This window comes from Nannobrachium achirus (assembly GCF_963921795.1).
Source record: "Nannobrachium achirus genome assembly, chromosome: 17".
Classification (NCBI taxonomy): domain Eukaryota; kingdom Metazoa; phylum Chordata; class Actinopteri; order Myctophiformes; family Myctophidae; genus Nannobrachium; species Nannobrachium achirus.
The window spans coordinates 6,383,426-6,396,480 of record NC_137824.1 but is presented as its reverse complement, the minus strand read 5'-3'; the positions used below and the strand labels follow the sequence as shown (position 1 = coordinate 6,396,480).

Sequence of the window (13,055 nt, the reverse complement as noted above, 5' to 3'; positions counted from 1 at the left end):
TACACAAAGTCTGACCTCACCAGCCCATACTTGGGCATGGACGACTTATATCTCCATATACGGAGATGGCCATATATGGAGATACGATGACATCACAGAGTCCACAGCTGATGATGTGGCGTGATGTCATACAATAAACAAACAAGCCCTATATACTGATGCGATACGATGACATCACAGAGTCCACAGCTGATGATGTGGCGTGATGTCATACAATAAACAAACAAGCCCTATATACTGATGCGGAGATATGAGCAGGGCAAAGGTGTGACGTGTGACCGACCGACGGACGGCCGGTGGAGGTTTTCATAGTAAACTGCTCCCTGACGGTCGCAATAACACTTCTAGAATACACCTCTAGAATGGATTGCTATGACATTTGTTCAACAAGGTGATCAGCAATCTCTCAACACGTCGCTCTGCGACACTTTGAGAGCTTGTAGAGCTTGTAGATCTGCTATTTTCACATTCTAGCACATGTTAGAAAATGTCTCCCCCTGCCCCTAAAAAATCCTCTGCACTGCCCTGGCAAGAGCAGGGCAGACGCAGTTTGCTAACGAGGCGAGGCTGTAGTTGATCGATCGCTTGTTGGCTGTAGTTGATGCTTGTTTTGGTGGAGCGTGGGCCAGGGACCCCCACGCCCACCTGGTTCCCTAAGTGTTGGCTGGAGACCAGGGGACCCCCTTTGTGAGACCCCATCGACAGGGACCACTTGTCCCTGCAACTGGATCATGTGAACTTTATGTAACAAACGATCGGCTTATTGATTGATTTTACAATGTTATGTAACTCCGCACTGCTCTGGGAGGTCGGCGAAGCGTTGGACCCGCGGACCCCTTATTGGTTCCGTTAGAAAGGCGACCAGGGACCCCCACCTTTGCAAAGGCGATCATGGCTTGTTTGTGGACTAAAGTTTGTGGACTAAATACCATTACAAAACTAATATTATAGCCTGGATATATGGATTATAACCCAGGGTGTGGATTCAAATCAACCATCATCATTATCAGGTACGTTTTAGAAGCATTTATATGGCGAATTGGCGATAATTGTGTGTTTTGTGTCTTGAGAGAGAGAGAGAGAGAGAGAGAGGCAGATCTCACTGATAGCACTGTTTTTTTATGGGACTGAACACCATCAGGGGGTCCAACAGGGACCACTGAAACAGAGATATAGTGGTCCTGGAGGGAAGCACACACACACACACACACACACACACACACACACACACACACAGCTGTTCTCACACTTTTTTTTCTTCTCTTTTTTTTTCCGGCAGCCAGCCTTTTGAGCTCAAATGCGTCTTTTGCCAGTTCACTGTGGGTTATGGGGAGATTTATACATTTGTATTGCAATTTATACATTATTACAGTATTTTTTTCAAACACACTTACTTTGATGTGTGATATTTTAGGTTCCCTTTAAGATAAAAGGCTCAGACTTTGTAACGGGCTGTGGAAGAATGTAATTAAACATTACATTATATAAAAGCAAATTCTCGGGACTATCGGGCCTGGCGGGGAACGACATTGGGATTTTCTCGGGACTATCGGGGGAGGCGGGGAATGAGTTAAACAGGATTCAATGTGACGGGGTCTGTTTTGTAAAATCCAATCGACGACGGAGCATTTGTTGAATAAGTCAGCGTGTACGACTCGCGTCGCAGACTCGCAGTTGCGTGAATGCTGGATGTTACACAGACAATGGTGTCCCAGAAATGTGTGACCACAGCGCGTATAGTTGCATGGTTGATGACTTGATGTTGCGTAGATATTGGTGTACGGGGCTTTTGGTGTGACACATGGGTTGATTTCCTTTTTCTTTTCTTTTTTATCGGTCAAAATTGACCGTTAGTGCTTACCGGTAACCAATTTCTTATCGGTTTAACGGTAACAGTTAACCGTTGGCCATCCCTAGTTTCGAGGCTATCCGGTTCTGAGGAAAACCGCAGGCTTCACACTGTCAAAACCGGTCTAAACATCTGCCAAGTAGCCTCGAGACCGGTCCCGAGACCGCAGTGTGAATCCGCCCATAGTGTGCATAAGTGTCCACCACTTTGCAGATGTGTGGACCACGCCCATTGGCAATCACCAGATACTTCTAGGCTAGATCAATTACCCAAAATAATAGTTAGTAGTAGGTTACAAGGACCTGTGCTATTTAGAGAAACTATAAGCTTTATAACTGTACAAGGTGGCCCCTTTGTCTCTGACCAACGATGCCCTGAATACTCTGCGTTCTGCCTTCTATTAAACATCCAGAAAACAACTGCACCTCAACGTGTCGTTTTAGGTTTTAACCATATGGGCTAAACTGTGGTTACGTCGTGACTTATGATAGTTCTCTGTTGTGTTTTGATGGATTTCACTGTACAGAAGTTCTATATCCACCGTCCCATTAAGGAGCACGGATCACTATCACATCTAGCGATCCCATCTAGCTAACACAGAGATGCAGGCAGCCAGCAATGTTTGCGTTAGCCAGCCAGTGGGGTTGTTGCCAGTTTCTCTATTGCCAGAGAAACAAGCAACCAGGTCTATAAAAATAAGGCAAAAATAAGCAACTAGGGCATGTCAGTCAAACTTTGTAGTCTAATATTGTTTTTAGAACAGTGGTTCTCAACCATTTTCATGCCAAGAACAAGGACCCCCAATTTGTACAGTCTACTATACAGAAAGAAGATCTACTTATAATAAACAGATTTGACAACACAGACCAGTGCAGAATAGAGCTGGGATACTCGGGGCGGACGTATTTTCATAATTAATTGTCGGACGTCGATTCGGGTTGGACATATTGTTGATATAGCCTCTGCTTACCTATGACATGCATCATGCACTCTCTCTGATGATGCACACAGCGCACAACTCCTGTGTGTGGCACTGTGTGTGTGCTGCTCGCACGCTGAGGTAAACGCGTTGTTGTGGTTTGATTGGAAGTGGCTAGCTTGTGTTCCCACTACTGTCCCTCACATTGGAAGTTTAGTTTTCAGCGCTGTTGTGTGCAGTCGCAGTGCACTGTGCCAGCCTTGTCCGTCCGTCCGTTCAACACACATCACATCACTCAAGTACATCCTGGCTTATACTTATTCATCACAGCGTGTTGCGTGCCAAAAGTGACTGATCCTCAAGCTCACAACGCCTCGCATCCGCGGTGCTTTGTGAGCTTGTAGATCTGCTATTTTCCAGGCACAGAAACTTGCAGAATGAGTGTGCAGCGATCCCTGCAGTCAGACGTCCAGCGCAGCACGCGTTATTATTTGTATTATTTAATAATCGACATAGCCTACTATTTAAACACTTTCACAAGCCACAGTGTGGCTTAATATTCACATCTATACTATAATTTTGCGAATGTCTGTCTGAGTGAGTGAGTGAGTGTCTGTCTGTATGAAACAGCGTTTCTCCTCGGTGGCTGGAGCAATTGATCTGAAATCGCATCACCATCAGCATATGAACACACCTGACATAACTGTGAAGCCCCTTTGTCACTTTCACAAATCGTATGCTGTATATTAGCATTTTTATGGTGTATCTATATCTATTTAGCCTACAGTACCTTTTGTGACCACACATGTTAAGGGAGGGGCGCTGTTGTTCAGGCCATGCACAATCTCACACACACACACACACACACACACACACACACACACACACACACACACGGGGGGGGGGGGGTGCCCTGTTACAGATGTTGTCCAAAAATCATGCAGATCGGTACACAGTATCTCTGTAGCCGTTAAATGGAACGGGTATTTCTTACATTGATGCTCCTACATATTAGCATGCAAGCACCAGTTAAAGTTACTTTCCATCCCTCATATACTGTGTGCACAGTGTACATCCCATAACCCACACACTGCACATCATTTCGGAGCTCATATCTTTGAACGGGTAAGGGCTAGTTAAGGGTAAATAAGTAAAAAAAAACGTAGGCAAGCTGTATGCTCTGCAATCATCTTAGAATATGTTTGCTAGTGAGTGTAAATTAGTGGCTTCCTCAAAGAAAAAGAAATGAGGGGAAAAAGCGGTGAAAGTCGGGCCTCTGCGCGGGTCGGACACATTTTAAAGATTAATGCTCGGACGTCGATTCGGGGCGGACAAAAAACTGTCGGACACGTTTCGGAACGGACAGAAAAAATAGGCCCGATCCCAGCTCAAGTGCAGAAGCTACTGTATTAGTAGCCACAAATCCTCTCTTCCTCTCTTCTCCTAATAATTTGCCTTAATTAAATAGGCCCATTCTTAATCCTGCTTCAACAGAAATGTGATATGAACTAAGCAAACAAAGTTATCTTGCAATTGTAATAAAAAAAAATATATTTCTTGCACAGTTGTTGTCTGGATGTTTAACAGAAGGCAGAACGCAGAGTATTCCCTTGTTGGTCAGTGACAAAGCTATAAACTAGGGATGGCCAACGGTTAACTGTTACCGTTAAACCGATAAGAAATTGGTTACCGGTAAGCACTAACGGTCAATTTTGACCGATAAAAAAGAAAAGAAAAAGGAAATCAACCCATGTGTCACACCAAAAGCCCCGTACACCAATATCTACGCAACATCAAGTCATCAACCATGCAACTATACGCGCTGTGGTCACACATTTCTGGGACACCATTGTCTGTGTAACATCCAGCATTCACGCAACTGCGAGTCTGCGACGCGAGTCGTACACGCTGACTTATTCAACAAATGCTCCGTCGTCGATTGGATTTTACAAAACAGACCCCGTCACATTGAATCCCGTTTAAGAAGAGCTTAAAACACAACTTTCTAATGTTACATGTTGATGACGTGAGGAACGCTAAAGTCGTCTTGGTTACAGAGTAGGATATGCGAAAATAACAAAGCTGAGCTCAGAGTTGCAAATTCAATGATCGCTGCATCAGCACACACAAAACACGGGCGAGAGAGAAGAAAATTAATGAAATGGACATCACGTTTAGCCGATTCAACCATTCCAAAAGTTATACGATTGAAAGTTATTGTTCTACATACGAGCATCTCGCTGCGGCTGTTTAGTTAGGCGATAGCCAGGGAGTGCACAGAATGTTAGAGAGGCATGGGCTGAATGGCCTTTTGGTGGACAATTCTGTTGATAAAAGTTAAGGGCTCCAGCCCCGTTTGCTGTATGTGCGCACGTGCCTGGCGAAAGCGCATCACATTACAGACTGATCATTTCAATGCCACCGTTTCTTTGCAAAAACACATTTCTTTTAGAAAACATTTGTATTCTTGTTTCTCCTAGTTTTATTGTTTGTAATGTGTAAATATGGCACTTTATTATGGGGAAAAACGGGTGTATTTTCCTTTTTTAAATCGCTAAAATAGCGCATTTTTGAACACATTTCCTTAACGCATTTTTGAAGACATTTCCTTAACGGTTAACGGTTAATTAACTGATAAGGCCTTTCGGTTATCGGTTAAGAAAAAATCTCCATTTGGCCATCCCTACTATAAACAATTATAAAGCTAAATAGTTTCTCTTGGCCTAAATAGCACAGGTAAAGTGCTATAAGCCACACTTTATGTGTGAATGGGTGAAATTGATGCTTGGGTACACTCACTAGAATACCCACTCACCTCTGTCGTGGATAGTGGCGTGATAGGTAACGTCGGGTGGCTGGTAAACCTTACATAGCGGTTTCGAATCCCACTTTGGGAATTACTTTTTTTTCCCTTCTTAGACCAAAGAAGGGAAAGCGTCCCCAACTTGAAGCAGTAGGCATACCCAAAGCGTCCCCAACTTGAAGCAGTAGGCATACTCAAAGCGTCCCCAACTTGAAGCAGTAGGCATACCCAAAGCGTCCCCTCTTGTGACGCAGTAGGGTCCCTGACAGGGCGTCAGGTGTCTGACTACTTGGGTGAGAATATGTTGGCGCAGCGCAGCGAGTCTCGCTTTGAAAGTAGCAGATCTACAAGCTCACAACACGTCGCAACGTGTTGATTTTTGCTGTCGGAGTTGCACCACTCTCACTTAAAGGCAGTGGTGGAAAAAGTACTCACATTTTCTACTTAAGTAAAAATATCAATACTCAGTGCTTAATTTGTGCCGGATCAAGCCGGATCTTGTTCCGGTACCTCACTTTTTCTGACCGGCACCTATTTCATTGGATCCGCCACCTATTTGATTTTGAATCAAGGATCCGGGACCTTCCCTGTCAATAAAAATCCATAAATAAACTGTTTTTTTAATCTATGTTATCTCTGTTTTATGTTGTCTGGTGTGACCCTTGTTTGATATTTTTTTAAAATATTTGTATGCGTTTTAATCTGAAAAACAAAAGAGGGGTTTGACAGACATCAATCACGTGATGACACAGGTTCACGCAACTAGTTGTTTTGTTTCCGCCTCGGTCGCACGCTGCACTGCACACTGCACAGGGAGTTTACCATGGAGTTTACCCCTTTTATATACTCTATGAGTTTACCGGGCAACAAAACAATACGCAAGCAAGCGGCTGCTAAAATGTCAAAGCGACAAACTAAACTTTAACGTTCTTCAAACCAGTCGGTCAGCCAGACCCCAAACAGGCCAAAGTTATTTCGGCAGATAGCGACAGGCCGACAGCACAGCAGCAGCGGGGCTCTGTGCTGTAAACAGCGGCACAGATGAGGAGGAGGAGGAGGGGGCAGCCATTGGCATGACACAACCGATGACCAGCACGGGGAACGAGAGGAGGAGGATGAGGAGGATAAATCAGAGTGTGAGGAGGACGAAGGAGGTGGTGAGGAGGACAGGACAGCAGCGACAGGTGAAAGGGGGCTCCTTACTGCAGGGGGGATTTGGACCGAGGCTCAGTTCAATGCCATAAAAGGCTTTTAAGCACACGTTGTTAACTTGCATTTATCTTGTGCATTGTTATTGATTTAGAGCCATGAGTAAATGCTGTGAATGAGTGTAAAAATGTCCCATCGCTGCGTGGGTATGATTAGCGTGAGTCGTGACATTGCTTGCTCTGTTGCTCAGGGACAGCGCTGTTTTGTGTGTGTGTGTGTGTGTGTGTGTGTGTGTGTGTGTGTGTGTGTGTGTGTGTGCGTGCGCTGATGGACAGTGAATGGACAGAGAAGTGAGAGAACGTGTCACCCAGTTTAGGCTTGCTTTTTTAAAATAAAACTTCCAGTCCTAATTATAGGCTATGTCCCCTCCATTGAAGGGAAACTACATTAAATGAAGACTGGAGGACAGGAGAGCCAGTGAGAGTACTGTGAGACAGGAGGGGAGACCTTTGTGAAGATGAAGAACTCATAGAACTGATTGCAACATCTCTGGACAAAACACACGTGAACAAGAAAAGGAAATGCATCCTTGTTACACAGGACTCTGCTTTTGTTGGACTGGACATTAGTGATATTACTGTTGTACACTGATATTTTGGTTAGCAACAGTGAGTTTGGCACTTTGGCTGTGTGTGCAGTGTTCTTACAAATACATTTTCACTTTACTATTTTGATACACCACACCTCTGTTGAAACAGATAAGATAATTATTCTATTGCACTGTGCAGTAGTGCTGTTTATGGTCATCTATGTTTTTGTCCTTCCAAATAGAGACTTTTTTGGCTTCTGTGATGCTTTATTGTTGACAGTGATATATACTGTATATATATATAGTTAATGTGTTAATGAAAATGTACACCGGGTGTGCGTGCGTGCGTGCGTGCGTGCATGCACGCGTGTGCGCGCGTGTGCACGTGCGTGCATGTGCGCGTGTGCATGCAAAACCTAGGATCCCCCACCTTTTCATTGACAAATTAAGCACTGTCAATACTGCACTGTAAAAGTACTCTGTTACAAGTAGAAGTCCAGAATTAAAAATGTACTTGATTAAAAGTGCAAAAGTATTGGCATCAAAATTTACTTTAAGTACTAAAAGTAAAAGTACAAAATGTAAGAAAATAGCAGATCTACAAGGTTGTAGATCTTCTATTTTCAAATAGCCAAGGTATAAAATAGGGATAAAGTGGTTTATGTATGTTTTAACATATTATAATTCATATCAGCAAAGTAACTAGTAACTATAGTTTTCAAATACATGTAGTGGAGTAAAAGTACAACATTTGGATCCCATATGTAGTGGAGTAGAAGTAAAAGTATTGGAAATTGGAAATATTCAAGTAAAGTACAAATACCTCAAAAGTGTACTTAAGAGCTATAGTCAACTTTTTAATTGTAGGGCCGACACTTTGTTGACTAGAATGTTAACAAAGTGTCGGTCTGACAATGGCCAAAATGATAATTTTATCATTATTTTACGCTTTTTGTGGTCATTTTTGAATAGAAACACATGTATGAAGCTTATTTTTTTATAACATATTTTCGAAACATTATTTTTATTTTAGCATCCGTTTTTCAAGAAAAAGTTGACTATAGCTCCTTTAAGTACATTACTTAGGTAAAAGTACTTAGTTAGTTTACACCACTGCTTAAAGGACAATTCCAGGCTAAAACATATGCTCCCCTTAATTTGCCTTTTATCATGATTGTTCCTACCTGGTTTGGTGGATTTCTGTTATTGTCGCTTCTCACAACCCCTCCTCAAAAGCGCTATTTTTGGCCTTTCCAAAGCTACTCTTTTCTTCATGAAACGTCTCTTCATAGTTCCCTGAGACCAGCTGAAGTGTATTTAGTCCACATATTGACCCGGATGAGAAACAGGCTGTGTCTACTTCATTTCAACATGGGCGCTTGCGTGCAATCCGTGCACGACCGTGCACAGATCTTGCACTACGCGTGTACGCACCGTTCCATGGTCATGAACTCAAAAAAACGCATGCTATCTAGCTGTGCCTCTCTATAGTATATATTTATTATTATTATTATTATTACCCCTATTGTTATTGTTATGTGCGTGTGTGGAACTGTGTCATAAGATGCATGATATTCTTTGCCCTCTCTCTCTCTCTCTCTTTCTCTCTGTCTCTCTCTCTGTCTCTGCCCCCGGGCCGCAGGTTGAATAGCGCTGCCTTAGTGTCAACCCCTGCATCAATTGTTCTCTTAGGTTTTTGGATTTGTCACTAGAAAAGTACTTCATTCATTCAAGTTATTCGTGGAGAGACATATTGAAATAGTAATAATAATCTTGGGAGTAAATTATTGTTTTAGGCCTGGGGTCCCTATCTTGGTCCTAGGTGAAAATATCAGATCTACAAGCTGACAAGCTTGTAGGTCTTCTACTGTTCTACTGTTAGTCTTGTGCTTCGCAGTGAGCTTGTAGACTGGCTATTTTCTTTGAACAGTTTTGCTTAAGTGAGGTTTTTCTGCACTGCTAAATAATAAGTCCTGGTCAGAAGACTCTGTTGTTGACTGCTTTAAATGTTTACATTGACTGAAATAATCTTCTCTCCACAGCTCGACGACCACCTCAACAACATGTGATTTACATTCCACCACAAGGAGTCCTTCACCTGCTTCCAGATACCAGCTCTGTTACTGAACACATCACTAGCATCCTGTGGAAACATGGACCCAATAAAGCAGCAGAATGGGATCTGGTTCTTGGTCCTGATGTGGATTACTACGGGACATTTAAAAAACGCACCAAACTGGATAAAAGAACTGGACAGTTGGTCATCAACAATATGACCATAGAAGCTGGTGTAATATACTCTGTGGACATCAACGGTCGACTGCTGGACACGACTTACATGGTTAAACAGATGAGTGAGTATGAACTGTGTCCTGTGAAGGTCATGTGTCATCATGGGTCTATCTTAATCTATCTATCTATCTATCTATCTATCTATCTATCTATCTATCTATCTATCTATCCAGTGAATCACATTGTTGACGCTGGTGGGTGTGTTGATAAAATGCAAGCTGTTAAAAAATGTGAATCCCTCAGTCTAGAACAGTGTCCAGTCTGGCCCGCGTGATGATTTGTAGAAAAGTAAAAAAATAATAATAACGATGCCACAAACCGCTCACTGCTTCTATAGAAAATGAATATAAATATATCTGCACCATAACCCTTACCTGAGGAAGATCACACAGCCAACATGTGTTTTGTTGTGGGCTCGCCTGGAAGGCGAGCACACGTATGTTATCTTCATTATTTATTTGTTTATATATTATACTATACTAGTCAGTATCTCCTCAAAACTTTGGTGCGATTCATCTCCTACACGCTTACACCTTTCAACACCATTCAAATTTGTATGTGTTCAGCTTACTGAGGACACGTGTGCTTGTATTTTTTTTCTTTTTGAAATGTTTTGTAGTATAATTATAAAAAAAATAAAAATGTTTAACTTTAAGCACCCAATGCATTTCCAATGGGTTTAGTGAGTGGGGAGAGAGTGTAGACAGAGGAAAGGGACCCATGTTTATGTTAAGGCGCTGTGGCTGTAATGTTCACACTTCAGATATGCTATTTATATCAATGCGTTCACACAGGTCTGCTCTCTGATTTGATCCAAATATCTAAGCTGTGTGATGTATATATTCTGAGTTAAAACTATAAGTGTCTATAAATGTCCCTCTCCACTCTAATGATTGACACAGCTGTGATTAAAGGCCTGTCTGTCATTGGCTGTTCTGTGGTGCTGCAAAGTAACCAAGTACATTTACTCAAGTATATACAAGTACTTGTACCTACAGTACAATTTTTAGGTACTTTTACTCTAATTTCCATTTTTGTTACTTATACTCTACTATAAATACAGCATTTGACAGCTTCAGTTACTTGTTATTTTGCAGATTTTATTATTAATAATAATAATTATTAACACGCACGCGCGCACACACACACACACACACACACACACACACACACACACACACACAAACAACTGTTACTGTGTTACTGTGGAGACGTTTGCTTGTATTTGTCTTTGACACATGTTTTTTAGTGTTTTAGAAATTTAACTTAAAAAGAATAAGGTTCCCAGGCGATGGGATTTACAGTATATATCCTAGAACCCGCAGGGACACTCTGTGTGGTTGTTGTTGGTTGTCAGGGAGATATCACAACCAATGCATTTCCAAATCAGACGATCAACCGAAGTGGACCCACCTGGCAAAACCACACCCCAAACACTTTAAAAGCCATGAATTGCAGCCTGTCTGCATTTGGATCCTAGTATATCCTATATGCATTTGGATCAGCATGTCCCGTACTGTATACCAACTTTTACTTTACACTTTTGTTACTTATACTCCACTGCAATTGCATTTGGCAGCTTTAGTTACTTGTTACTTTGCAGATTTTATTAATACAAAACATACGGTAGATGAATCACTTAATACTTTGTCTAATTGTAAGAAGCTGATCTACAATGTGACATTGCGACATGTCGTGATCTTGTAGATCTGCTGTTTTTAAAAAGCTTGTCAATATTAGGACCATCTGCGTACTATTACTTTGATGTGGTTTGCTGGTTTGCAAAGTGTGGTTCAGGGTAGGGATGGCCAACGGTTAACCGTTACCGGTAAACCGATAAGAAATTGGTTACCGGTAAGCACTAACGGTCAATTTTGACCGATAAAAAAGAAAAGAAAAAGGAAATCAACCCATGCGTCACACCAAAAGCCCCGTACACCAATATCTACGCAACATCAAGTCATCAACCATGCAACTATATATATATATGCGCTGTGGTCACACATTTCTGGGACACCAATATCTGTGTAACATCCATGCATTCACGCAACTGGGAGTGTGCGACGCTGCTTGATTTTGGAGTCGTACACGCTGACTTGTTCAACAAATGCTCCGTCGTCGATTGGATTTTACAAAACAGACCCCCGTCAGCGTCACATTGAATCCCGTTAAGAAGAGCTTAAAACACAACTTTCTAATGTTACATGTTGACGACGTGAGGAACGCTAAAGTCGTCTTGGTTACAGAGAGTAGCCTAGGATATGCGAAAATAACACAGCTCAGAGTCGCAAATTCAATGATCGCTGCATCAGCACACACAAAACACGGTCGAGAGAGAAGAAAATGAATGAAATGGACATCACGTTTAGCCGATTCAACCATTCCAAATGTCATACGATTGAAAGTTATTGCTCTACATGCCAGCATCTTGTTGCTGCTGTTTTTAGGCGAGAGCCAGGGAGTGCACAGCATTTTAGAGAGGCATGGGCTGAAGGGCCTTTTGGTGGACAATTCTGTTGATAAAAGTTAAGGGCTCCAGCCCCCTTTGCTGTATGTGCGCACGTGCCTGCCTGGCGAAAGCGCATCACATTACAGATTGATCATTTCAATCCCACGGTTTCTTTGCAAAAACACATTTCTTTTAGAAAACATTTGTATTCTTGTTTCTCCTAGTTTTATTGTTTGTAATGTGTAAATATGGCACTTTATTATGGGGAAAAACGGGTGTATTTTCCTTTTTTTTTTATCGCAAAAATAGCGCATTTTTGAACACATTTCCTTAACGGTTAATTAACTGATAAGGCCTTTCGGTTATCGGTTAAGAAAAAATCTCCATTTGGCCATCCCTAGTTCAGGGACCCCTGAGGACACACACACACACACACACACACACACACACACACACACACACACACACACACACACACACACACACACACAGGTCCCCCCTCTTTCTTCCCAGGCTTTAAACAGCCATAACTTCAGTTCCCAACATGCTACTGGTCTCGAACTTTTGTTGTTTGTTTACCCGTCCACATTATATTTTAATTTTATTTTGATTTAATTGTCCATACCGTTAAAGGACCAGGTCACCTCTGGGACAACCAGATCTTATTTTATTGTTGTGTGGGACGCGATCAACACAATCGTGAGTAATTTCTTGTGTTCAATCTGTGTTTTTAGATATTTTAGTATTTCAGCATGCTACAACTGGTCATATGATGCTTTGTAGCATGATATTGCATCATCGCATGCATCATATAATGCAAAATGCATCATATGACCAGTTGTAGCATACTGAAATACTAAAATATCTAAAAACACAGATTGAACACAAAAAATAACTCAAAATTGTGTTGATCGTGTCCCACACAACAATAAAATAAGATCTGGTTGTCCCAAAGGTGACCTGGTCCTTTAAGTTCATGTAATAACACTGCTTGTCTACATTGTA

General features: G+C 41.9%; 1 protein-coding gene across 1 annotated transcript in view; it reads left to right on the top strand.

Annotated features, from left to right (window-relative positions):
• LOC308301984 (uncharacterized protein) overlaps positions 1 to 13,055 on the top strand; it is a gene marked incomplete at its 3' end in the record, with an annotated part of 34,338 nt that overhangs the window by 15,328 nt on the left and 5,955 nt on the right. Inside the window, exon 3 of the mRNA XM_080746129.1 lies at positions 9,352 to 9,663. Within this exon, the coding sequence (XP_080602255.1) occupies positions 9,352 to 9,663 (312 nt within the window). The remainder of the gene's footprint in view (positions 1 to 9,351; positions 9,664 to 13,055) is intronic.